Source organism: Rhinopithecus roxellana, chromosome 2 (genome assembly GCF_007565055.1).
Source record: "Rhinopithecus roxellana isolate Shanxi Qingling chromosome 2, ASM756505v1, whole genome shotgun sequence".
In the NCBI taxonomy this organism is placed as follows: Eukaryota; Metazoa; Chordata; class Mammalia; order Primates; family Cercopithecidae; genus Rhinopithecus; species Rhinopithecus roxellana.
The window spans coordinates 11,914,014-11,941,805 of NC_044550.1; the positions used below are offsets into that span (position 1 = coordinate 11,914,014).

At 40.7% G+C, this 27,792-nt stretch overlaps 2 protein-coding genes and 1 long non-coding RNA gene across 6 annotated transcripts in view; 1 reads left to right on the forward strand and 2 right to left on the reverse strand.

Moving 5' to 3' along the window:
- Nucleotides 1-13,632, reverse strand: part of DNAJB14 (DnaJ heat shock protein family (Hsp40) member B14) — a 51,471-nt gene extending 37,839 nt beyond the window's left edge. For 2 of the 3 annotated variants that reach the window (XM_010371640.2, XM_010371641.2), the window contains exon 1: nt 13,169-13,628. In XM_010371640.2, the coding sequence (XP_010369942.1) occupies nt 13,169-13,301 (133 nt within the window). In that variant the 5' untranslated portion in view covers nt 13,302-13,628. Of the gene's footprint in view, nt 1-13,168 lie in introns of all 3 variants that reach the window. The other variant, XM_030914891.1, reaches the window with a different exon arrangement.
- Nucleotides 13,633-14,791: 1,159 nt separating this feature from the next.
- On the reverse strand, nt 14,792-17,087 carry LOC104668848 (histone H2A.Z). 2 transcript variants are annotated; one of them, XM_010371644.2, is made up of 5 exons: nt 16,870-17,087; nt 16,362-16,439; nt 15,969-16,082; nt 15,507-15,636; nt 14,792-15,230 (listed from the first exon to the last, which is right to left on the reverse strand). In XM_010371644.2, exons 1-5 carry the CDS (start codon nt 16,870-16,872, stop codon nt 15,169-15,171), a joined length of 387 nt encoding a protein of 128 aa, XP_010369946.1. In that variant the 5' UTR covers nt 16,873-17,087; the 3' UTR covers nt 14,792-15,168. The 2 variants fall into 2 exon arrangements, with proteins under 2 accessions (XP_010369946.1, XP_010369945.2); XM_010371643.2 differs by having other exon boundaries at nt 15,969-16,439; nt 16,870-17,059.
- Nucleotides 17,088-17,195: 108 nt separating this feature from the next.
- The window catches only part of LOC104668851, an 82,122-nt gene continuing 71,525 nt past the window's right edge, over nt 17,196-27,792 (forward strand). The window contains exon 1 of the long non-coding RNA XR_748899.2: nt 17,196-17,382. This is a non-coding gene — a long non-coding RNA (uncharacterized LOC104668851). The remainder of the gene's footprint in view (nt 17,383-27,792) is intronic.

Below are 27,792 nucleotides of genomic sequence, written 5' to 3' on the forward strand. Positions count from 1 at the left end.
TATACACACACACATTCAACTAGGTACCAATCTACAGTTATTAACGAGAAATATAACATAAATTGTCTTTTTTTTTTTTTTTTTAAAGACTGAGGCAGGCTGGAGTGCAGTGGTGTAATCTCAGCTCACTGGAACCTCCATCTCCAGGATTCAAGTGATTCTCCTGTCTCACCCTCCTGAGTAACTGGGACTATAGGTACCCACCACCACACCCGGCTGATTTTTGTAATTTTTTTTTTTTAGTAGAGATGGGGTTTCACCATATTGGCTAGGTTGGTCTCAAACTCCCGACTTCAAGTGATCCACCCGCCTTGGCCTCCCAAAGTGCTGGGATTACAGGCGTGAGCCACATGTCTGGCCAATTTTTAAACTACAGTCTGTATTTAGTCTGCAATCACATGGAAACCAGCATGGTCTAAGGGAAGTAGTAGTTCACAACATTTAAACATAATAACTTTTGTGAGAATTCTGGAAAAAAGGCTGACAGCAGCTTAAATTTTAAATCTCTCCAAATTCCCTCATAAAATCAGAGAAAATCTCATGCACAAAATCCCAAAATATAAGAAGGTGGGGACAAACCACCAACTGCTACAAGATCTGTGTAGGTAGTGGAGTATAATAAAGGGGAATTTGCCAGCCCACAGAACATAAAAAAAATAAAAATAAAAATAACCAACAGATACTCTCTATATAGCACAACAGGCAAAACTGGGAAAAGTATGTAAAAAGGAATGAGTTTTGCCTACTACAATATACAATAGTACACAAGTGCAAGGGTCCACAATAAAACTTTAAGGGCATGGAAGACTCTAGTCACTACATGCCTTTAAAAATAATCAACCAAAGCTCTCTTCCAGAATAAAGTCGTACCAAGAAGAAACTGCTGGGAACAGGACCCAAACTGAAGAGGAGAGGGAAAACAAGAAAAAACAAAAACAAAAAGAGAAACTCCAGATAAAAGTAGGGAAGGATAAAGGAATGAGAAGATCTCATTTAGCAAGGTGACATTTTTAAACATTACACAAAAACAGAAGGATCACTACATATTTAGAAAGTCTAACAGCACATAAAAATGAATAAAAGAAAATGACAGAAGTCAAATCTGATACAAAATTATAAGAAAAAAAGGATGAATACAAATTAAACCTCTGAAGACAATGAATACACACCACAAACACTTGCTAACAAAACAGATGAACACTGCACTACTTCAAAACAAGCTGAAAAAACTAAAAAATAATGCATGATATAAAAGAACAATATATATCAAAATTACAACAACATCAGAAAATTATTGGCCAGATGCAGCGGATCATACCTGTAATCCCAGCACTTTGGGAGGCTGAGGCGGGTAGATCACCTGAGGTCAGGAATTCAAGACTAGCCTGCCTGGTCAACATGGTGAAATCTTGTCTCTATAAAAACACAAAAATTAGCTGGGCATGATGGCCGGTGCCTGTAATCCCAGCTACTCAGGAGGCTGAGGTGGGAGAATTGCTTGAACCCAGAGGTGGAGGTTGCAGTGAGCTGAGATTGCGCCACTGCACTCCAGCCTGGGCAACACAGCAAGACTCTGTCTCAAAAAAAAAAAAAGAAGAAATTATCTATCAAAAACTTACATGATAAAACTCAATAAAAATAAGACATTTTTAAAAAGCCAATTAAAAAAAGACTAATCTAGAAGAAACAAAGACTCATAAATACAACAGATAATGCTTTAAGAGAAAGAAAATATACCAGAGGGAAATTTTAAAAATCTTTTTAAAAGTGAAAAAGACAAAAAAATTTCAAGAGAAAACAGCAAATATTAACAATAAAGATCCAACATACATACGAGTACTGAAGAAAAACAAAAGATAGAATAAACTTTTCTGATACAAGAACAAAAAATCTGAAACTATTAAATGAAAGGGCAAATCACAGACCTAATATTGACCAAGAATAACCAACACCAAGACATATTCTAATAAAATTAACTAAACATCTAGGCAAAAAGAGAAAATGACTTATAAATCATCAGACTTTGTTCATCAGTAGTACTTGCATAAAACAATGGAGTAACACAGATACACATGGAAAGAAAATGTAAGGCAAAGAGTTTGTATCCACCAAATCAACTTCAAGCAGTAAGGTCACAGATGAACTGTTTTCAACATTGTAGAATTAATGGAACTTAGTTCCCACAGGCCCTTCTGGGAATCCACTATAAAACAGGTGTTAGGAATCCAAAATAATTACATATATGCTGACATAAGGACTGGTAGTAGTAAGCATTAAATGTATAGTTATTTATACAACTAAGACTAAATGATGGTTAACAGAGAGCATACAGCATGTAATAGCAGTATCTTCTAACACTGTAGATATGGTTTGAATATTTTCTAAATGGTGGGCTTCCCCTGTCTTTCCCTCCTCTAATAGAAAAATTAGGCTTCTTCCTTTCCCTTCTCTTCCTTTTGGCATCTGGGGTTGGCAACCCCTGTGAACCCTGAACCAAGGAAGCTTACTGGGACTCAAGAGACAGTCATGGCCAGGTGCAGTGGCTCGCGCCTGTAATCCCAGAACTTTGGGAGGCAGAGGCGGAAGGATCACTTGAGGTCAGGAGTTTCCGACAAGCCTGGCCAACATGGTGAAACCCCGTCTCTACTAAAAATACAAAAAGTAGCAGGTGTGGTGGCACGCGCCTGTAGTCCCAGCTACTTGGGAGGCTGAGACAGGAGAATTGCTTGAACCCAAGAGGCAGAGGTTGCAGTAAGCCAAGATTGTGCCACTGCACTCCAACCTGGATGACGAAGACTGTATCAAAAAATAAAATAAATTAAAAAATAGAGACAGTCACAACCAAAATCATGGCTGAGCTCAAGAGGGCCTGGACCTATGGGCTTTTATATGCTAAAATACATACAAAATTTTACATAAAAGGGAAAATGAGCAAATAAGTGGGAGCCACATTTCTCATTCTGTAACAGAGAACAGAATCACAAATATGGAAATGGAGATGGCTAGAATGAATCCTGTGGCATTCTAGGGTTCATTGGAAGTGTGTGAATACACTATATATGTGTGCGTGCATCACAGATACTAAAATTAACACTGACTAAATTACTATAGATATGTGTAGACCACAAACACATATAACACACATATATACATAAATATACATACATGCATTCACACATACATTTATTTCCTGACTGTCCACTGATAGGGCTAGAAGCAATGACACCTCTGTAAGCTATGAGTTCATTTAGTATCTATATCTAGTTTCTAAATAGCCTTGTCCAATAAAAGGAATCAGGACTTCTTGGAGAACTAGCTGATTCCTAGGGCAGAGAAAGTAAAATGTGAACCTGAAATTGTTTCATGTTAGGAAATTGAAAAATTCAAAGAACAATGAGGAGATGTCCAAAAGACACAGGAGCCAGCCTGAAGGGGCTCCCACTAACTAAATCTGAACACCAAAATAAATGATGACAATGACAGATTAAATAGGAAACCATGAATCCATAACAGATAATTGAGGCTGAATGCTAACTAATAAATGTAGAAGGAATTATGGAATTAGAAAACCACATTTGGCAACCATCAGAAATTTATTCAGGAAAGAATAATCAATGGATGCTACAAAGAGATAGTGAAAGTTTGTTGAGTAACAGGACTTGTACAGTTTCAAAGTATTTCCCTACAAAATATGTATTAAATACAAGGAAGAAAAGAATAACACCACCGGGCACAGTGGCTCAGACCTGGAATCCCAGAACTTTGGGAGGCCGAGGCGGGTGGATCACAAGGTCAGGAGATTGAGATCATCCTGGCTAACATGGTGAAACCCCATCTCAACTAAAAAATACAAAAAATTACCCCGGTGTGGTGGCGGACACCTGTAGTCCCAGCTACTCGGGAGGCTGAGGCAGGAGAATGGCATGAACCCAGGAGGCGGAGCTTGCAGTGAGTAGAGATCGTGCCATGCACTCCAGCCTGGGTGACAGAGGGAGACTCCATCTCAAAGAATAATATCATAGTGGGGAAAAACAGCAATCACTAACTTTTAACAAAGTGATCAAAGTAACCTCACCAGTAAGGACCAAATCAACATTATGTGTCTCCTGATATGTTACACTAAGAATACACATCAGCTGGGCATGGTAGCTCACACCTGTAATCCCAGCACTTTGGGAGGCCAAGGGGGCTAATCACTTGAGCTCAGGAGTTCCAGATCTGCCTGGACAACATGGCAAAACCTTGGCTCTACAAAAAACACAAAAATTAGCCAGGCATGGTGGCATATGCCTGTAGTACCAGCTACTCAGGAGGCTAAGGTAGAAGAATCACTTGAGCCCAGGAGACATAGGTTGCAGTGAGCCATGATCATGCCACTACACTCCAGTCTGGGTGACAAAGTGAGACTCATTTCAAAAAATAATAATAAAGGAATACACATCAGTTCCATGGTATTACACGAAAAACAAATATGATGAACTATCAGTCAAACCCAAATTAAGGGCTGGGCATGGTGGCTCATGTCTGTAATCCCAGCACTTTGAGAGGCCAAGGGTGGGAGGATCACTTGAGCCCAGGAGTTCAAAACCAGTCTGGAGAACACAGTGAAACCCTATCTCTATTTATTTAAAAAAAAAAAAAAAAAAGAAGTTGAAGGAAATTCTATAAACTCACTGGCCTAGGCCAGGCACAGTGGCTCACGCCTATAATCCCAGTACTTTACTTTAGGGGGCTGAGGCAGGCGGATCACTTGAGGTCAGGAGTTTGAGACCAGCCTGGCAAACATGGCGAAACCCCGTCTCTACTTAAAAGGACAAAAAAAAAAAAAAAAAAAAACAATAGCCGGGCATTGTGGTGCATGCCTGTAATCCCAGCTACTTGGGAGGCTGAGGCAGGAGAATTGCTTGAACCCGAGGTGGAGGTTGCAGTGAGCAGAGATTTAAAAAAAAAAAAGGAAAAAAAAAAAGGCCTATACTCATTAAAAATACCAAGGTCAAGAAAAAAAAAGATGGCATCTACAGAATAAAACTTCATGGCCACATAAATGTGACATGTGTTTTTGCCATAAGGGGCATAATTGAGAAAACTGGCAGAATTTGAATAAGGTATAAGCATTGATTTCATAAACTTGATGGTTACTGTGTGGTTATCTAGGAGAGTGTCCTTGTCTTAGAAAATGTATACTTAATTATTTAGGGTAATGGGAGATCATGTCTACAACTACTGTTAATTGGTTCCAGAAAAAATAGACTGTGGTGTGTGTGTGTAGAAAGAGAAAGAGAAAGAGAGAAGGGTAGCAGGGAGGGAGAGAGGAAGGGCATGATAAAGCAAATGTAAAAACTTTAACAAATACAAAGCAAATGAAATGTATATGGAAATTAGTATTCTTTGTATTGTTTGTATTATTTTGTATTTGTGTAAGTTTGTATTATTCTTGCAACTTTTCTGTAAGTTTGAAATTATTTCAAAATTTTCCAAAACTAAATGTACTAATATAAAGGGGCTCCCACTGACCAAAAACCTAAAAAATAATAACTTGCTATTTTTTGGAGAATGAAAAGAACAGTCTCCTTTTCTTGAAAACTGATAAAAGCAATCAAGCATTTATCATGATTTTCCTATATAAACTATACCACTGCATAACCTTAAGACAGCTGGAGGAGGAAGTGTCTCTTTATGTAACTATTTTGGCTAATAAATGAAAAAAAAAAACTTTTTAAAAATTGTAGAGCCAGATATGGAAGTGGTTATATATATTTAATATTTAAAAGTGGCCACCAGCCGGGCACAGTAGCTCATGCCTGTGATCCCAGCATTTTGGGAGGTTGAGGCGGGTAGATCACCTAAGGTCAGGAGTTTGAGACCAGCCTGGCCAACACGGGGAAACCCCGTCTCCACTAAAAATACAAAAATTACCTGGACATGCTGGTGCATGCCTGTAGTCCCAGCTACTTGGGAGGCTGAGGCAGGAGAATTGCTTGAACCCAGGAGACAGAGGTTGCAGTGAGCCAAGATCGCACCATTGCACTCCAGTCTGGGCAACAGAGCAAGACTCCATCTCAAAAAATTTTTTAAAATGAAATGAAATAAAATAAATAAAGGTGGCCACGATGACCCAATGCATGCTAATTAGAAGTTATCTGTGTGTTCCCCCTTTCATTTTTAGCACAAACATGTTCTCCCATGGTTCCTCTGGACATTTTCCATGTTAACACCTAAATTTTGGATATTGCTAGAGCAGAATCATATAGTTGTTACAGATTTTTGGCAGTTACTATGATAATGAAATTTTTTCTGGAATTTCACGCATAAGACTTCTGCCTAACAGTAGCTGTGTGCATACATGAGTCATACTACACAGCCTTTGGCTCCATCAAGTGAAAATGTGGACAAGTTATATTACTTCTGGGCCTCAAAATCTAGTTTAATCATCTTAAAAGTGGAATCAACAAGGTTGTCAGTACTAATAATCACTGGAACCGATAACTAAGAATATGACTCAGTTCAACTACCGTGAGAATTTAGAACACATCGGATCTTTCTGATTTATTAAATGTCTTAGCTATCACATGGGATCTCTTTTACAATAATGTGCAGTGTTACGAACATTAATTGGGATAGTACATATAAACCAGACAACACTCACTTTTATGAAAGATATTATCCAATCTTATTTTATGCATTTACCTTCCAGACATACTGCTCTACTAGGAGTTTTAACATAATCTGCATGTAATTTAGTATATTCCATATTAAAGACCAATGAAAAAGTTAATACATAATTTAAAATATTTATGTTGATAATCCAAAAAGGAAGAACTGAGATCTATTTTTATTCCTGTTTCTGTTGGACTCCTATATAATGTATGTCATTAGCTAAACTGAATATCAGAACACATGATTTGAAAAATAAATAATGTTTTATCTTTCTCACAAAATACAAATAGCTTTTATTTGCATGATTATACAAATGTGTATGTTCAGCTCATTAAAAAACATAACAAGCCAGGTGTGGTGGCTCACGCCTGTAATCCCAGCACTTTGGCAGGCTGAGGCAGGTGGATCACTTGAGGTCAGGAGTCAGGAGTTTGAGATTAGCCTGGCCAACATGGTGAAACTCCATCTCTACTAAAAATACAAACATTAGCCGGTGTCGTGACACACGCCTGTAGTCCCAGCTATTCAGAGGCTGAGGCAGGAGAATCGCTTGAACCCAGGAGGCAGAGGTTGCAGTGAGCTGACATTGTGCCACTGCACTCCAGCCTGGGCGACAGAGCAAGACTCTGTCTCAAAAAAATAAATAAATAAAATAACAAAGTAAAAATCACTTATAAATCCCCTTCCAGCCCTCCCCTCCTCCCGCACAAAATCACTATACCCTTTTGGTTACTCTAGTTAGCCAGCTGTCTAGCTTTTTAGATATTATTAAATTAAAAATATAATAATCTACCTGTTTTTAGCTTAATTTTATTCAATTGTTGACACATTAGATATATCACCTTATAGAAATAAACACAGGTCCATGCCATCATTTTTAATAGGTGCATAGTTTATGAATGCAATGAATTTAATCAGTTTCCACTAATGGACATTTATATGCTTTCCAAATTTTTGCTATAGAGACAATCCCTATATATATATATACATATTTTTTTTTGAACACTTAGGCTGATTATAGAAAAGCTTCATTTGTGAACGTATTAATATAGAAAGCCTTACAGCTATAATATTTTAATTCAGTTATTTATTTAACAAATTATCTTCATTGAAGAGAGTAAAATTAAATAAACAGCTATCATTCCAGAAAATCCAGGCCCATAGATGTCACAGATACATGCAAAATACTGTTAGGCATCATGGGAGTAAAAAAGATAATTAAGATTAAAATGGTTCCTGACTGCTAAGGTATTTTAGATGTAGGAGAGAGACAGCTATATACACAGGCAATGTAAGAGATGAAGTCAGCAAGGCAGAAGAACTAAATGTTAACAAAGCATGGAATGAGTTAGTTGAATCCAGATTAAGATTACTGCTAATTTAAAGCAATTATCTTACGCTCAAATAATTACTTTAACAAATGATAGAAGAGACAAACATACTATCAACTCCAAGGCACTATGCAAGTTTTTTTTCCTATAGAAATAATACATGACATGCTTATAGCACTTAAGATAATAAAATATCCTCACAATAAGCCTGTGAAGATTATAAACGAGAAAGCTGAGGCTCAGGAAAGGAAGAGGTAATGACAGAAATGGAATTATTGTGTCATATACCAGACAGATATACTTCATATTTCCTCTAGAATGTAAACTCCATGAGGACAAGGACTTTGTCTTACTATCCACTGAATCCCCAGTTCTTAGAATATTGTCTGGGACAGAAAAATGTATATTCAGTAAAAATTTGTTGAATAAATCAAACCCCATTTTATAGATGAGGAAATTGAGGTTCAGAAAGATGAAGCTATATACCCAAGGTCACATCATTATTAAATCAAGATTCAAACCCCGAATCAGTATTCTTTCTTCAACTGTAATATCTGAAATAATTTGGCTACTAGCTGAAATTTGGAAATCATTTCTGTAACACTTCAGTTGGTGCTATAGAAATAATTGTTTTGAATGTATAATTTGTACTTGTCACTAAATTTTAATTAAGTCAGAAACACAAAAGAATGAAATTATCTTAAAAAGAATACATTGGATAATACTCCATAGGTATAATGACAAATTTAAAAGCTACTTTTTAAACCATTTTAAGTAAGACAAAAAGAGAACTTTGAATTTTTTATTAGATATAAATTTTAAAATAATGCAGCAAAAATTAGAAAGAAAAAGGACTACTTAAATTGCTATTGTGCAGGTGGATGCTGCAAGTTATATACTATTCAATATATAATTTGGATTATCATACTTATCCATTCATTACAGAAGATGAAGAATGGTCTTTTTTGAAGCTATAAGCCACCAATTGATTCAAATTACTACAGTGTTCCTGAAAACAATAAAAATGCTTTTCTCTAAAAAAAAAATCTACATTTCAAACTATCTTCCAATTATTATGAAACACTAAAGTATTAAAATTGCAATGTAAAGCATTAAAACAGATTGCATCCCTCTCTGAAAATCCAGAACGTATCAATAACTCAATAAATGTACAGTTTATTCAGAAACTACAGAGTTACTGAGTTCTGTTTACTGACATTTTTCTAGAATATTTATATTTTCTATGTGGTAGCTATTCATATATATCAATACTTTCAAACCTAAACTCATAATATTTGAAAGCTGTACAACTGAATTCACTTAGAAGTCCACTGCAATAAGTAAACTGTAAAATAATATTCTCAACTAAAAACATGGAAAGAAACAATATCCTAGATCCATTTGGGGATCAAGTTTTTTGTCAAGAAAAACTCTTGCCAATTTCTGAAAGTGTCTTATGTATCAGACTTCTTACCTGGCATAAATAAAATTTTAAGAGGACAAAAATCCTGGAATCTAGCAGGAATTTAGTCTCATGTTTTTCCACTTATCATGTAAGAATAATGGAAATCAAAATGTGATCTTTTATTTTGCCTCTCTTAGTTTAAGCACATCCAGACGAACATTCAGTCAACTTTCTGAGTTATAAGAATTTGGTGGTGGACTAGTATAAGTGAAGTTCAGGGCTAAAATTGTAAAATCTCATTGTAACCAATAGCTTCAACTTCTATATGAAATATTTTATCAGGATCTCACACAAATGTCCTAGATCTTTCTCTCTCCTGAATTCTTAAATTGTGCCAATAAACATCTTCTAGAATGTTCTATATAAAATACACTTTTGTGAGTACTGGCACATAACTTTATTTCAGCTCACATAAATCATGTGATGACATCTTCACTTTACATGTAACTAAAGAAGGCTCACAGAAGTTAAGTAATCTGTCAGTGGTTAAAAAAGAGTCAGAGACAACATCTGCATCTGAACTACGGTTTTTGGACTACACAGTTATCCCCTATCACTTTATCTGGTAATCACATACTGCCTTACATTTGTACTACCAACTTTCACCCTCACATTTCTTAATTTTTCCTACATTCAAGTCTTTAAGAGCAACAAATTGTGTTGTGCTTTGGTATCTTATAATGTCTTTTAGGAGATTCATTCAAATTGTTTGCATGACAGAAGCATGATAGATTGTGTAAGTTTGGGTGGGTTTTAAGAATTCTCAGAGCTTCACACTTGTAAAATGAGGATGACACCAAAATTCATTGAGTGCTTACTGTTAAATGCTTTACCTGTATTAACCCATTTAATCCTCACAACAGCACTATGAGATTAGTACATTGTCTCCGTTTTAAAGATGAAAAAGCTAAAGGCTAAAGAGGTTCTCCACCCTGCTCAAGAATCAGGTTACAAGCTAGTAGGTGGAGTCAGACTTCAAAAGCCAAGTTATTCTGTCTAGACTGCCTACTCACTTAATGTTAAAACTGTCCCTCTAGGACTAGATAATGACTAAATGAAATCATATTCAACAGTAGGGGAGGATTCAAAAATAATTAACTCCTGGCAATGATTTCTTGAATATGACAGCAAAAGCACAAAAAAAAAAACAAAGCAAAAATAGACAAATGGCACTACAACAAACTTAAAAACTGTGTATCAAATAACACCATCAACAAAGTGACGAAAAGGCAACATATAAATAGAAAATATCTACAAATCACGTTATCTGATAAGAGATTAATATCCAGAATAAATAAAGAACTCCTACAACTCAACAGCAAAAAGGCAAGTAATGTGATTTAAAAATGGGCAAAGGACTTGAATAGACATTTCTCCAAAAATGGGATGTTATAAAAATAGCCAAAAAGCATATAAAAAGATGCTCAACATCACTAATCATCAGAGAAATGCAAATCCAAAGCCACAATGAATATCACCTCCCACCCAAAGATAGGTACTATCAAAACAAACAAAAACAGAAAATAGTTGTTGGCAAAGATGGTGAGAAACTGAAACCCTACATACTGTTCGTGGGAAAGTAAAATGGTGCAGTCGCTACAGAAACTGCATTGTGGTTCCTCAAAAACTAAAAACAGAATTACCATATGATCCAACAATCCCACTTCTGGGTATCCAAAATAATTGAAAGCAGGATCTTTGCATATCCTTGTTCATAGCAACATCATTCATAATAGCCAAGAGGTGAAAGGAACCCAAATGTCCATAGACAGATGAATGGATTAACAAAATGTGGTATATATATACAATGGAATATTATTGTTTTTTGTTTTTTTGTTTTTTTGTTTTTTTTTTTTTTCTGAGACGGAGTCTTACTGTGTCGCCCAGACTGGAGTGCAGTGTTGCGATATTGACTCACTGCAACCTCCGTCTCCTGGGTTCAAGCGATTCTCCTGCCTCAGCATACCCAGTAGCTTGGATTACAGGCATGCGCCACCATGCCTGGCTAACTTTTATTGTATTTTTAGTAGAGATGGGGTTTTATCATGTTGGCCAGGCTGGTCTCAAACTCCTGACCTCAAATGATGCGCCCGCCTCGGCCTTCCAAAGTGCTGGGATAACAGGCGTGAACCACCGCGCCCAGCCTATTCAGTATTCTTTTAAAAAGGAATCCTTCACGTTACAACATAAATGAAACGTGAGAACGTTTTGCTAAGTGAAGTAAGACAGTCACAAAAAGATACTGCATGATTCTACCTATCTGAGGTAACTAAAGTAGTTACATTCACAGAAACACAAAGTAGAATGGTAGTTGCCAGGGTTTTGGGAGACGGGGCAATAGGGAGCTGTTTAATTAGTACACAGTTGTGTTGTAAGATGAAAAAGTTCTTAAGAGTCTGCACAACAATGTCAATATACTTCACTAATGGACTGTACACTTAAAAATAGTTAAGACCGTAAATCTGATGGGTTTTTAAACCACAATTTTAAAAATTATTAACTCTTTAACTTTATTTTCCTGTCCTCACGGGTATAGTGTTAGAAGGCAATGTAATGGAAAGGATAGAGAGAAAAGCAAAGAGCACAGGGCTTCAACGACGTAGGGGAAAAAAAACTTAAGAGACAACAAAATAAGTATTTTCATTAACAATTTTCTACAATTAATTGAATCTATCGATAACTTTCTTCTATCGATAACTTTCTTCTTAATCTGGAAAAACGAACGGCAAGGCAACAGTGTAGCGGTTAAAGACTTTTTGAAGTCTGAAAGTTCAGCTACTATTCTGACTTTGCCACTAATTGTTGTGTGACCTTGGGTAAGATATTTTCATTCATTAGCTAATTCATTCATTCATTCATCAAAAAGCCTGTTTCCATGTGGGTAAACCTGGTCAAATGAATCCCACACCTCTACACAGAATTGTTCTGAGGAATAAATGAAATAATCCATGCAAAATGTTAGGCATAACTATTGGCACTTTGTAAGTGCTCAATAAATGTTGGCTATTACTACTCTGAAGCCTATTGAGTAGGACAATAAATAAGCTGAATTGAACTAAAGGAAACCCAGTACCATATTCCTCAGAGATTTGGTTCATCGATAATTATGGTGTTATCAAATCAGATACTATTCAGCAATCATTACTGACTCTTGACCATTCTTGCCAAATGTGTGCTCTTCTCTTTTAAAGGAACTCTCTCCCAGGGAAAAGCAATGTCATCTCAGGTATTCGATGTTTGCTTTAGGAACAGTTTTCTACAGATCTCAGAAATGATGGTACCTGAGATTAGCCACTAGAGTACCCCGTTCCTCTCACTTCGATAGGGGCCTAGGCCTTATGTGGGACTGAGAATGGGGAGGAAGGGGGCCACATAAACAACACAGATACAAATAAAGCCTCACTGTGGTAAGACGGGACCAGACAAGTCTCCTCCAGGGATAATGAAACCTGGACATCCAGGACGGCGGAACGCGGAGCCGGCGGGCAGGCTGGTGCAGAGGAGCCTCGGGCAGCTCTCCCCGAGCCCCCGCCCGAAGCCGGGGCCGGGGCCAGGGCGGGGGTGTGTCGAGATGCTCCCTACCGGCCTGGGGCTGGGGATGGCTCAGGCAGGCCGGGGCTCCGCAGGCTTCCAGGAGGGGCCGAGGTGGGGGCAGGGGCGGGCTACGCGGTGGTCTGGGGATTGGACAGGGAGAGAAGGGACGCTGAGGTCTCACCGCGGGCCGAGGGCAGTGGGTAGAGCTTCTCGGCTTTCTGCAGGAAGCGCTGGGCCTTCTCGCGGTTGCCGGCGTTCAGGGCCTCCCGGGCGATCTCGACACATTTCTCAGCCTCATCCCTGTTACCCTCCATAGCTTGCTCCTTCTTCCGTTTCCTCTCGCAGCGCAGCTAAGAGGGGCGGAAGCCGCCGCCGCGGAGGAGGCCAGGCGGACCGGCTGGGGGCGTGCGGCGGCAGGCTGGGAGGAGCGCAGGGGACCGCGGCAGCGGCGGCGACGGCCCGGGCTGACGGGCGGGCCTCGCAGCTCCGCCTCCTCACGGCGGCCTCCCCGCCCCCCGCGGGCCCCTTAGGGTGCTAGCCGCATCCGTCCCGGCCCAGGACCAAGCTCCTGGGCCCGGGCATCCGAGCTGACTCGGTGGTCCGCGCACGGCGCCGGTAGGCTAGAAGCTGACCTGCCCGCGAGGCGAGCAATGGCAGCCGGGCTGCCCATCGCGGAGTGGGGGGTTCCGCCCCGGACCCGATTTCCGGCATTGGAAGCGCCGTGCCCTGTGACCTCCGGGCACGGCCCTCGCAGATGGGGGCATGAGGACGGGATGGCGGAAGGGGGACACTCGTTTTCAGTTTAATTCCCAGGGCTTGGAGGCCCCGCCTCTGAGCCCCTCAAGCGAGGGAGGATGCGGTCAGGTGAGGACCAAGGTGTCAATCAGTCCAGTATCAGCACTTCCGGGACACGTTAAGAGCGTCGTTTGAACCTATTCTTAGGGCTTGTATGACAGCCTTATTTCAGCTGCACATTTTTTTCTGACCCAGATGTCAGGCTATCCAAGTAAGTACAAAGCAGTTTAATTTGCAGCTTGCAACGAGTAGTGCAGAGCGGCCCTAATCCTGTGTATCCAAAACAAGGGAGGAATCAGCCCCTCAAGTGTTGCCCTAACAAAAGCAAACTTTTGATTTCACCTTTTCCTTCCCATTTGGAATATTACCACTTGGAAGTATGGTGTCATGTTAGTCTTCACGGTGAGGGTGGGGGGGAATGTTATGTGCAGTTTTTTTTAAAAAAAACATGACAAACTGTGGAAACGATCTGCTCAACCCAACAAGGTAACAATTTTTACAAAATGCTGTGAGCCAAGCTGTTAATTCTAACTACCACCAGAACTCGGTACTTTCAAATAAGAAACCCTGCTTCTCTTCAATAAAATGGAGATAGTATATCCCCAATGATGTTACTGAGTGCTTAACAATTTCAGACTTCAAAGTAGGGCCTAGCACGTAGCACTATTAGCTTCAGAGTTTAAATTCGGAGTTCATTATGTGGATATACAGGACATTCCTACCTATTCTCTCCCTCCCCAAGTCCACCACACTAACAGCATACTAGTGCAGTACTGTCACACAGCAAGCAAAGTCAATGCACAAACTGAAATGGTCCCACTCCAGCTCCTGCCAACTTTTTAAATTAAAACTTTAGTAGCTTATTATATAACATTAAAAATATATACTTGGTCTATCTCGCGTTGTTGATCTAGATTTGACAGTTCAGTCACAAAGAAATGTGCTTAGTTATTGCTGCTAGATATTCATAACAAATTCCTATTACAATCAAGCCAATTTAATACACAACTAGTTTGGGATATGACCTTTATTGAGCTTATCCACCAGAGTGGAAATAATGTCTGTACAAAACCAAATGTTTGTTACTATAACTTCTGCATCACAATTAAAATCCAAACAGTTTTTTAAAAACAGTCAACTCAATCAAAACCCACTACTTCAGAATCAATAGCTTCTTTGAAGCCACAGTAACACTTAAATATGGTTAAGACTCGAATGCAGAAATTTGGTTGGTTGGAAAGCTAATTAAACTTCCAACTTGCTCAAATAGAATTACAAAAAGGCAAAATTGTGTTTTTCACAGAGATACAGTCCACTGGAATCACCAACACTGGACAGCTGTTAGAGTATTTAGAGTCCTGAGATAACAAGGAATCCAGGCATCCTTTAGACAGTCTTCTGTTGTCCTTTCTTCCCAATCAGAGATTTGTGGATGTGTGGAATGACACCTAGGAGAGTGACAGGAATTAATTCTACTTAAGTTTTTTTTAAAAAATCACAGTATTTGAAACCAAGAAAAGTGTACACTGTTCAAGTATCTTTAAAAACGTGCAGCTCAAGTATGAAGTAAAAATTCAGTTATACATATGAATCAAATTTCATGATAAAACCATACTTGCATCAATGAAAATATACTTAAATTTCCTCTCCTAGAAAAACAAATTAAAGCAGCAAAGAATTCCTTCCTCTGAAGAAATTTTTAAAAATTTTAGAAGTTAACATACCACCACCAGCAATTGTAGCCTTGATGAGCGAATCCAATTCTTCATCTCCACGAATAGCAAGTTGCAAGTGACGAGGGGTAATACGCTTTACCTTTAAGTCTTTTGATGCATTTCCTGCCAGTTCAAGTACCTAGAAGGCAGAATCTACTCAGTTCCCTTCCAACTTTCCTTTGACCAAGATTCAGAGAACAGAATAAAACCCTCACAAACGCTTGTCTACCAACTGGAGTCGTTCCCCACTATCTGACTAGCAAGATATACAGGGGCACGCAATTTTAATTCCAAGAGCAGAGAACTCAAGCTCAGTAGGATCCTTGTTGAACACCAGCTCCCTCTAGCGTTCTCTTAGGCCTCTCGCCGGGTTCAGGGCCTGGGAGTTTTCTTGCATCACTTTCCTCCTTTCCTCTTGCCGTCTCCCCGCCCCCCAAACCTTCTCCGGATTATAGGCGTTCACCCATTTACCTCTGCGGTGAGGTACTCCAGGATGGCTGCGCTGTACACAGCGGCAGTCGCGCCCACACGTCCATGACTGGTCGTCCTAGATTTCAGGTGTCGATGAATACGGCCCACTGGGAACTTAAATTTTAAGCACACACAAACATAAATGCACAAAAATAGGAGAACTAGAGATGGGGAAATTACATGCGCGCCAAAGCAAGGGGGCACGGGCGCATCAACGCGTCCCGACATCGAAACACGTGATTCCTCCCCCCTATATTTATCGTATGGGCAGCCCAAGTCGCGACACCGCATCACCCACGCATAGACGAAACGCCCATCGAGAGCCACGAATAACAAAAAAGGAGATGCAAAGAAAAACATCACGACTCCCAGACCGCACGAACAACTACTGACCTGCAAGCCGGCTCTCTGCGAGCGGGAAACCGCCTTTGTCTTGGCCTTTCCGGAGTCCTTTCCAGCCTTACCGCCAGCCTGCGGCGCGCACACGCCCGCGAGCGGAGGAGGAACGGAGAATATAGAATTACCAAGGCGGCGCGCCCATCCCCCACCGCGGCGCGTCCCGCCGCGAGCGCGTCCCCGCACCCCGCCGGGGTCTCAGGCCCGCGGCGCGCCGCAGGGGCGACCCCGCCCGTCCGCCCCCCGCCGCGCGCTCGCCGCGGCCGCGCGCCTCCGCCCGCCCGCCGGCCCCCAGCGGCGCTGCGCGCGCCACCCAACCGTCGCCGCCCGCCGCGAGATCCGAGGCTGCTCCGCTAGCAGCCGACAAAACACCTCCCCCCGCTCTTCTAAATCCTGTCTCCGCGCGTTCCCAACCGTCGCCACTTCACCCCCATCCCCCGTGTAACGGGTTTTTCTCCCGCCGGCAAAAACCCGCGAAGTCATCGAGCGTCTCTGCGAAGTTTACCATTTCGAATTCTGCTGAAGCTCAAGCAAGCAAGGCAGAGAAAAGGCTAATCGGACCCACGGTGAGATCCCACCACCTACTCCTTCGTCGCACCGCGATTCAAACTGCGCTGTCTCCCGCCTTCCCTGCTCCCTTTATACTGCAGAATGTTCCCTCATCCGGGAACTCGGATTGCTCATCCCACCAATGGCTGCCACCCGCTCTCGGGACGCGTCCTTGAGACTTCAGCCAATGAGCAAGCAAAGAAAAGGGTGGAGGGGCGGGCACTTCTAAGCTCAAGCCGCGATTGGGACGTGAGGAGCGAGGCGGGGGAGGGCGGAGGGATGGGAACTGGGGAGAAGAAGGGCACCGCGGCGGGAGGGAAGAAACAGAGCGAGCTACTCTGCGGGAGCGCAGTTAGCAGCCAGCTGCGGTCACGTGCCTGGGAGGAGGAGCTGAGACCTCAGGGGAGGGGCGCGTGGTAGCGCCCCGGGTCCCCTAGCAGGGCTCTGGAGACCACGTGAAGTCTCCTCGGTATCTAGCACGCTGCCCCCACCGCTCCCAACCCCACCCCCAGCGCCTCTCGGGCGGATACCTGCGACCTGCAGCCGCCTTCCGGGACCCCGGGCACCCTCTCCCGACCCTCTCAATCCCTGGCGGCTCCTCCAGTCTGACAGGTGGCGCGAACGCGTCCAGTGAGAGGAGTCTGAGGTTTGCCCTGACGCCTTCCACAGCCTTAGTAAAGATTGCGTGTTTCTTCTCTCTAGGCGAATCCCCAGCCACCAACAAATCAGGACCGGTTGCTCCCACTTTATTTTCAGCCGGGTCTTCCACCTCTCCCTCACTACTTATGAAATCCCCCACGAGATAGTTCTGTGACAGCAAACGGTGAAGCCAAGTCACCTCACTGGTCACGAAACCCTTTTTGTTTACACTTACGGAGCTTCTGGCGAGGCAGTATTCTTAAATCATAAACCATATTTTTTGGAGACTACGCATCAATGGGGTGTACCTGTAGCCTGATGTGTAAAGCTCATTTAGTGAAACCTCAGAGCTATTATGTGTCAACTTTTCTACAATAAATATTTTGCCACATGACAAATGTTCGGCAAATGTCGACAGAGTAACTCTGACATGATTCACAGGCAGTTACAGAGGGTCAGTGCAATGCAATCAATTGCAAATGATGAGGTTAAAATAATGATACTGTACACACAGTACTATCCTTCCAACTAGTAGATTATTAACACCTACGTATATCTCCAGCTCCTTGGGGACAGTAGTGTCTCAATCTCATTTGTAGTGTTTTAGTGTATTATACTTTTTAACATAACTGAATAGTTTCAATGTGATGAACGTTTTGAAACATATGCTCTAGGCCAGGTGTGGTGGCTCACACCTGTAATCCCAGCACTTTGGGAGGCTGAGGCGGGCAGATCACGAGGTCAGGAGTTCACGACCAGCCTGGCCAACATGGTGAAACCCCATCTCTACTAAAAATACAAAAATTAGCCAGGCATGGTGGCGCTCGCCTGCAATCCCCGCTACTCAGGAGGCTGAGGCGGGAGAATCGCTTGATCCCGAGAGGCAGAGGTTGTGGTGAGCCAAGATCGCGCCACTGCAGCCTGGGCAACAGAGCCAGATTCCTTCTCAAAAACAACAACAAACATATACTCTGAAGTACTTTAGATTGGGTTTCAATTGGAAAGATTTTATTGAATCAGAGGACCTCCCAATTTCTGTGAGATAAATTCTAGAGAAGAACTTCCCAAGGATTTTGACTTTGAGGTTTATTATTTCTTGGAACCAAGGAACTCTTACGATGTCAATAGCAAGAGTTCATGAACCGTTTTCCTACTGATGACATAATGATGATATATTAAGCTACAAAACCTGATATAATAGTTAACGATGGCTCCCGGGAAGCTTTGTGATATATAACAAACCAACATTAATGCCATGTCTAGTTTAGATAATACTCTGCCAGCTCTTTGCTATGAAGCCCAACAAAAGGAATTTACTGTTGCCTCGCTGAATAGTGGTTAGAGGATGAACTCAAAAGCAAGTAGAGATGGATTCTGTTCTGCCTCCTCCTCACTGTGTCATCTTAGTTACTAATCTTTCAGAGCTTGGAGTTCCTCTTCTGTGAAAAGATGGTATCATCTATTTTCACATGGTTGAAAGATTAAGGGAAAAGGTATGCAATGTACATGGTAGCATGTGTTTGGCACATAGTTAGCCTGCAGTAAATAACTGCTATTATTTTCTACATTGGATGCTGGAGAGGGATGATATAAAGTATCTTTTATTTCTAAATCTTTTTTGCTATTTGGTGTATTTTCTTTCTTCGATGTGGAAGCAGCAAGCTTGAAACCTGCCCAAAGTATACACAACCAAGTCATCCAACATCCAAACTAAAATCCAAAATTGGTTTAAGAACTCAATAGCTTTCCTTCAAAGAACAGGACAGTATTACTTTCTGCACTTTTCTCAGAGTGGTGCGATGGTTTCCTACTCTCTTTCCTGCCCCCCCGGAAAAGGTATGATGCAAATATGTTAATATTTTTGGTTTGTCTTTCCAGTTCTTGTGTTAATGGTAATACATGTATATAATATACCTAGCCAGAGCTATGTAATTATTTTTGTTTAATGCTATACCCAATTAGTTCTCTTGCCATAAAAAATATGGGATGTCAGGGCAAGAGGATCACTTCAGCCCAGGTGTTCATGACCAGTTTGGGCAACATAATGAGACCCATCTCTACTAAAAATACAAAAATTAGCCATGCATGGTGGCCCCTGCCTGTGGTCCCATGTACTTGGGAGGCTGAGGTGGGAGGACCACTTGAGCCCAGGAGGTTGAGCCATGATTGTGCCACTGAAATCCAGTCTGTGTGATAAACTGAGACCCTGTCTCAAAAAAAACAAAACAAAAACAATCCTAATAGGAGGTAGGCGAACCCACTATTATTGACTCTTTCCTTAATAGCGTTTTCCTAACTAATCTAGATTTTCCACAACTAGTTACTATCTCGTCTGAAACACTAGCATGTGTATTAACTACTGTTGTTCTTGTCTTTTTATGTAGAGAATTTGAGACTCTTACACTTGGGAATGTAGATGAATTCTCAACTACATCTTGCTTTAAAAACCTATTTTTAAGAAAATATGAATAAGTTCCCCAGTTATTTCCAAGGATATTAACTTAGATTGATAATGGCAAAATTCTTCTCATCAGGAAATCCACATTAGAATCTTAGTTCTCTCTACCTAGGGCATCCAGGAAAAATATGTGCCTTCAAGGATTCACACAGCTGTGAATAACTGAGTTCCAGTGTGGTATTATGCAAAATATTGACCTAGAGTAAAAGAATTAGGGTTGAGTTTGGGTAGCCACTTACTTGCTATATGGCCTGAAGTATGTTAAACACTGAAGCACTGTTTCTTCATTTATTAAATAGGGATTCATAACACCAGATAAACTAACTTGATAGAATTGTGAAAGAGCTTCATTAAGTGTGAAGAAAATGTAAAGTAATGTAATAATATATTTGGCACCAAAGCCATAGTCCTTCCTGAATTCTGTTTAGGTTGAGAAGCCTGTGTGTTTAATTCAGTATTGATAAAACCAAAGCCATCAATTTAAATTCCAAATTGCCCAGCTTTGCACTTCTCATGATCACAGATTGCACACAGGTAACAATTCACAAATGCAGGGAATATATTACAAAGATCAGCAGAATCTGCTCAACCCATATCCACTGCCATTTCAGGAAGAACAAAGATCATGGGACCCAATACCCATTTTAATATAGCACTAACTTACTTTTTCCATACATTAGTCCTCAGAATTTTTGGAAATTTATTGTTTTAAAATTTTAAAAAATCAAGATTCTTATCGTATTATCCTTTTATCTATTATCGATATCAATATTTATCTTTAGGATTTTCAGGGCAAGGGAAGGGAGTCCATGTGTTGAAATTGTTTTCCTAAATAATAGTGTATTTGTCTATGCAGTGAGTCCTCCTTCTCTGTATCCCTGTGTTCTACATCTGTGGATTCAACCAATTGAGGATCAAAAATATTCACAACATAAGCTGGGTGTGGCCAGGCATGATGGCTTACACCTGTAATCCCATCGCTTTGGGAGGCCAAGGCAGGTGGATCACTTGAGGCCAGGAGTTTGAGACCAGCCTGATCAATATGATGAAACCCTGTCTCTAATGAAAATACAAAAATTAGCCATGTGTGGTGGCGTACACCTGTAATCCCATTTACTCTGGAGGCTGAGGCATGAGAATTGCTTGAACTTGGGAGGCAGAGGCTGCAGTTAGCAGAGATTGTGCCACCGCACTCCAGCCTGGGTGACAGAGTGAGACTCGGTCTCGAGAAAAAAAAAAATAATAATAAGCTGCGTTTGGGGTGTGGCGGTTCATACCTGTAATCCCAACAATTTGGGAGGCTGAGGTGAAAGGATCGCATGAAACCAGGAGTTCAAGACCAGCCTGGGCAACATAGCAATTCCCTGTCTCTGAATTTTTTTTTTTCAATTAGCCAGGCATAGTGGTACACACCTGTACTCCCAGTTCCTAGGGAGCCTGAGGCAGGAGGATCCCTTGAGCCTAGAAGTTCAAGGCTGCAGTAAGCCATGATCGTACCACTGCACTCCAGCCTGGGTAACAAAGCAAGACCCTGACTTTCTCTCTCTCTCTATTTTAAAATTTTAAAAAGTATAGTTGCATCTGTACTAAACATATACAGACATTTTTTTCCGGTAATTTCCTAAACCATATAGTGTACCAACTATTTACATAGCATAGGCCTTGTAATGGATATTATAAGTAATCTAGAGATGATCAAAAGCATACAGTGTGCATAGATTATATGCAAATACAACTATGCCATTTTATGAAAGGGATTGAGCACTCATGGATTTGGGAATCCAGGCAGCGGGGGGTGGGGACAGATCCTAGAACCAATACCCCACAGATACAGATACAGAGGGATGATTGTATTAGTATTTTGTGACACTTATCTCCACAGCTAAATTATAAATACACCCAGTAATGCCCCTATTGCATATTTCTAACATAGTGACCAAGGAAATTGTTGTAGAGATTTAACACATTTTTATACTGTATTGTCTTCTTTTATCTGTATATATGCAACTGAGATGGAAGGCAATACCGTACATTATACCGCATGATACATAACCATTCCCTGATAATAGAATATATGATAGCACTAGATTGGTGCTGTCAGCCTGTTAGGTAAAATAGAGCATATCCATCAAGTCATTCTACTTTCCAGGCAATACGCCAAGCAATAGCAATTGGGAGATGGGATATATAGTGCTTAGGAGCCTCCCTTAATCTAGCTAAGAAGATTAAATGGGAGGAAAATTCAAACAATGTCTTAATCATTAAAACCACATTAAGAAGGCTGTTACAGGCTGGGTGTGGTGGTTTACACCTGTAATCCCAGAACTTTGGGAGGCCAAGGTGGGTGGATTACTTGAGGCCAGAGGTTCGAGACCAGCCTGGCCAACATGGTGAAACCCTGTCTCTTTTAAAAATGCAAAAATTAACGGAGCATGGCGGTGCACGCCTGTAATCCCAGCTACTCGGGAGACTGAGACATGAAAATTGCTGGAAGCCAGGAGGCCAAGGTTGCAGTGAACAGAGATCATGCAACTGCACTCCAGCCTGAGTGACAGAGTAAGACTGCCTCAAAATAAATAAATAAATAAGAAGGTTGTTACAAAATAAGTCCCTGATTGGCTGCCACATCAACAGTACCTCTAGTTTAAAGGACAGAGACAACTGCAGGCTGGAGCATTTTGAAGAGTTTATGTTTAAATGGACTAAGGAGAGCTTTTGACTGGAATGGTGAATTGGTGTAAGAAGTAGCAGTTAGAAGGTAGATATGGCAGAGATTTCTTTTTATAATCATATGTCCATTTTTCTATCAACCTCAGTCATAAAACTTCCAATTTTTAGCTGGACACATAGTGTTTTAGTCTGTTTTGTGCTACTGTGATGAAATACCTGAGACTGCATAGTTTATAAAGAACAGAAATTTATTTCTCACAGTTCTAGGGTCTAGGAAGTCCAAGATCAAAGCACTGGCAGGTTTGGCTGTCTGGTTGAGGGCTGCTCTCTCCTTCGAAGATGGAGCCTTGATGCTGTATCTTCTGGAGTGGAGAACATTGTGTCCTTACGTTGTGGAAGACAAAGAAAGTTGAAAAGGGATGAACCCTCTCCATGAAGACCTTTTATGAGGGCACCTAATCTCATTCATGAGGGTGGGCCTATGACTCAGTCTCCTCCAGATGGCCACACCTGCCAACACTTTTGCATTGTGAACTAAGTTATAACATAATTTTTGAAGGGGACAAAAACATTCCAACCATAGCTAATGTTCATCAGAATAAAGCTAAATTTGGTCTTGAAAATAAGTTTTGGCCAAAAGGTGTAAACTGCAGTGGTGGGTGCAACATCCAGGAAGTTTCCTTAAATAAGGCAAACCGATTTCTTATTTTTGCTGACTGGATTGAAGACAGAATTGGAGAGTCATCTTGAACCATGAAATGAACTTAGGAATATAGGCCACACATGAGGGAATAACAAGATAAATGGAGCAAGAGTCTTTGATACTAGGGAGTGTCAAACCTACCCTGGATCTCTCTGAACATGGGCATCTATTTTGTTTGAGCCCCTTTTATTTTGGGTCGTCTGTCACTTGCAGCTGAACCCAATCCTAACTATTATAATGAGTCAATACCCTAAATACTTGGAGAAAGATAGCAGACTTTACCCTGAGAGACTGAGGAACCAATTAACATTTCTGAGAAAGAAAGAATACAGGGTTCCTCACTTTTAGGATACTAATCTAATATGGGTTACAGGGCAAATCAGAAAAGAGAAAAAATTTGTTAGAAGGCTGATAAAGTTGTTATCACTTAGGTATAAAGCCTATTATATGGTTTCGCTGTGTCCCCACCCAAATCCCATCTTGAATTGCCATGTGTTGTGGGAGGTACCGGGTGGGAAGTAATTGAATCACGGAGGCAAGTCTTTCACGTGCTGTTCTCATGATAGTGAATACGAATCACGAGATCTGATGGTTTCATTGTTTTGTTATGTTTTGCTTTTTCTGAGACAGAATCTCCCTGTGTCACCCACCATGGAATGCAGTGGCACGATCTCAGCTTGCTGCAACCTCTGCCTCCCAAGTTCAAACGATTGTCCTCCCTCAGCCTCCCAGAGTAGCTGGGACTATAGGCATGCACCACCACACCCAACCTTTTTCTTTTTTTTTCTTTTTGTATTTTTAGTAGAGATGGGGTTTCATCATGTTGGCCAGGCTGGTCTCAAACTCCTGACCTCAGGTGATCCTCCTGCCTCAGCCTCCCAAAGTGCTGGGATTACAGGTGTGAACCACCACACCTGGTCGAGATCTGATGGTTTTAAAAACAGGAGTTTTCCTGCACAAACTCGTTCTCTCTTTGCCTGCTGCCATCCATAAAAGATGGCACTTGTTCCTCCTTGCCTACCGCCAGGATTGTGAGGCTTCCCCAGCCACGTGGAACTGTAAGTCCAATTAAACCTCTTTCTTTTGTAAATTGCCTGGTCTCAGGTATGTCTTTATTAGCAGCATGAAAATTTACCAATACAGCCTAAAACTTATGTAACACTGAAACCAAGTGAAGGTTGTAAAACATCTTGAAAGAAAAAGCACTAAGATTTTGTGACTACAAGTATGCTATTTAGGAAGATATAGGGGGAATGGTGGATACTAAGCGATAAGAGAAAAGAGCCAGGTTTTTGAGGTTGGTGGTCTGGGATATAAAATAATAAAATCATCTGTAGCAACAGGGAAGGTAAAAGGATAGATGCAAATTAAGAGGGGTAGAGAAAGAGGTAAGTCAGGAAAGTTGTGAAATACTGACTGTAAGTTGACATTAGGAAAATCCAACTGGAATTTCCTACCAAGTATGTTGGCAATAAGAGAAAGCACTCATTAAAAAGTCAGGAAACAACAGGTGCTGGAGACGATGTGGAGAAATAGAAGCACTTTTACACTGTTGGTGGGAGTGTAAACTAGTTCAACCATTGTGGAAGACAGTGTGGCAATTCCTCAAGGATCTAGAACTAGAAATACCTTTTGACCCAGTGATCCCATTACTGGGTATATACCCAAAGGATTATAAATCATGCTATTATAAGGACACATGCACATGTATGTTTATTGCGGCACTATTCACAATAGCAAACACTTGGAACCAACCCAAATGACAGACTAAATTAAGAAAATGTGGCACATATACACCATGGAATACTATGCAGCCATAAAAAAGAATGAGTTCATGTCCCTTGCAGGGACATGGATGAAGCTGGAAACCATCACTCTGAACAAACAATCGCAAGGACAGAAAACCAAACACCACATGTTCTCACTCATAGGTGGGAATTAAACAATGAGAACACTTGGACACAGGGTGGGGAACATCACATACTAGGGCCTGTCGTGGGGTGGGGGGTGGGGAGGGAGAGCATTAAGAGAAATACCTAATGTAAATGACGAGTTACTGGGTGCAGCACACCAACATGACACATGTATACATATGTAACAAACCTGCACATTGTGCACATGTACTCTAGAACTTGAAGTATAATAATAAATAAATGAATAAATAATTTGAATTTTTTTTTAAAAAAAAAAGAAAGTTAAAAGACAGCTGAAGCAAAAGACCCAGAAAAGTAAAGTGATTTCACAGTGGGCACAATGACTTTATACTAAACTAGAAAACTCTCTTTAGTGGTAATATCTAACAAGATGGTGTTCACCACATTTCTGCATGTGCACTGCTAGCTTTGCATAATGAACATCAAATCTGTTTTTGATCTGTAATACTTGACTGTTTACCAAAGATGAGATGTTGCCATGGGTTCTGTAACATAACATTGGGCATTGACTCCCCAGTCCTTTCAATACGATGGTCATGCTCAGAGAAGAGTCCAAAGGCTTTTCTTTCAATAAATGGTCCTGGGATAACTGGCAAGCCACATGTAGAAAAATGAAACTGGGTCCTCATCTCTCACCTTATTAAAAAATCAACTTATGGTGGATCAAATACTTAAATCTAAGACCTGAAATCATAAAATTTCTAGAAGACAACATTAGAAAACTCTTCTAGACATTGTCTTAGATGAAGAATTCACAACTAAGTACTCAAAAGCAAATGCAACAAAAAAGTAAGTGGGACCTAATTAAACTAAAAAGCATTTGCACAGTAAAAGAAATAATTGCACAGTAAACAGACAACCCACATAGTGTGAAAAAAATATTTGCAAACTATGCATCTGACAAAGGACTAATATCCAGAATCTACAAGGAACTCAAACAAATCACCAAGAAAAAACACAAATAACTTAATCAAAAGACATGAATAGGCAATTCTCAAAATAAGATACAGAAACAGTCAACAAACATATGAAAAAATGCTCAGCATCACTAATTATCAGGGAAATGCAAATTGAAACCACAGTGAGATACCACCTTACTCCTGCAAGAATGGCCATAATTTAAAAAATCAAAAAATAATAGCTGTTGGTGTGGATGTTGTGAAAAGGGAACTCTTTTACACTACTGGTGGGAATGTTAATTAGTACAATCGCTATGGAAAACAGTATGGAGATGACTTAAAGAACTAAAATTTGAACTGCCGTTTGATTGAGCCATCCCACTTCTGGGTATCTACCCAAAGGAAAAAGAGTCATTATGTGAAAAAGAAACATGTATGTTTATAGCAGCACAATTCCCAACTGCAAAACTATGAAACCCTCCTAAATGCCCATCAACCAACAAGTGGATAAGGAAAATATGGTATATGTATATATACCATGAATACTACTCAGCCATAAAAAGGAACAAAATAATGTCGTTCGCAACAACCTGGATGGAGCTGGAGCCAATTATACCACGTGAAGTAACTCAGTAATAAAAAACCAAGCATCATACGTTCTCACTTATAAATGGGAGCTAAGCTATGAGGATGCAAAAGTGTAAGAATAATATAATGGACACTGGGGACTTGGGGGGAAGGGTTAGAGGGGATGTGGGATAAAATACTATACATTGGTGGGCACAGTGTACCCTGCTCGGGCGACAAGTGCACTAAAATCTCAGAAACTACCACTAAGGAACTTATTCATGTAACCAAAAACCACCTGTTCCCCAAAACTACTGAAATAAAGTGTTTTAAAATAAAGGCTTTTCTACACCCTTAGACTTTCTTAACTCTGTTTTATAGTGGAATGAGGGGGTAGAGGAGCTTACAGTCATTGGTTATCTCAGCATAACCTAGTGGAAACAAATACAGCTGTCAATGCATCTGAGAATTATCTTGGTAAATATTGTATCTATTGTTATTGAATTACTGTTATTGGAATTTAATATTGTTAGTGCCCAAGCAGAGGATGAAAGAGCAGTGCTTTTGTGCATAGGAATAGATACATGGTTATCAGATAATGATTAGTGAGTCAGCAGATTTAGGATATTTAAGACATGATATTGAAGATCAACTGCTCTAAAAGACTTCCTAAGGATTCATTTCAACCTGAAAATATCCAACGTAGACATGAGCAGAGCTTATCTTTATTTTTAAAGATGAAAAAACAGATTTAGAGGACATTCAGGCATACAATGACCAGATTCAGGTCCTCCATGCTCTTTCTTTTTTTTTTTTTTTTTTTTTTTTTTTGAGGCGGAGCCTTGCTCTGTCACCCGGACTGGAGTGCAGTGGCCGGATCTCAGCTCACTGCAAGCTCCGCCTCCCGGGTTTACGCCATTCTCCTGCCTCAGCCTCCCGAGTAGCTGGGACTACAGGCGCCCGCCACCACGCCCGGCTAGTTTTTGTATTTTCAGTAGAGACGGGGTTT

Bases quoted from the DNA above. Each gene is read 5' to 3' on its own strand.
- LOC104668848 (XM_010371643.2), bottom strand. The intron at 15,637-15,968 runs GTAAATGGGTGA...TCTGCCTTCTAG, and splicing joins TGGAGTACCTCACCGCAGAG to GTACTTGAACTGGCAGGAAA. The intron at 15,231-15,506 runs GTATGTTAACTT...TCACTCTCCTAG, and splicing joins GGCTACAATTGCTGGTGGTG to GTGTCATTCCACACATCCAC.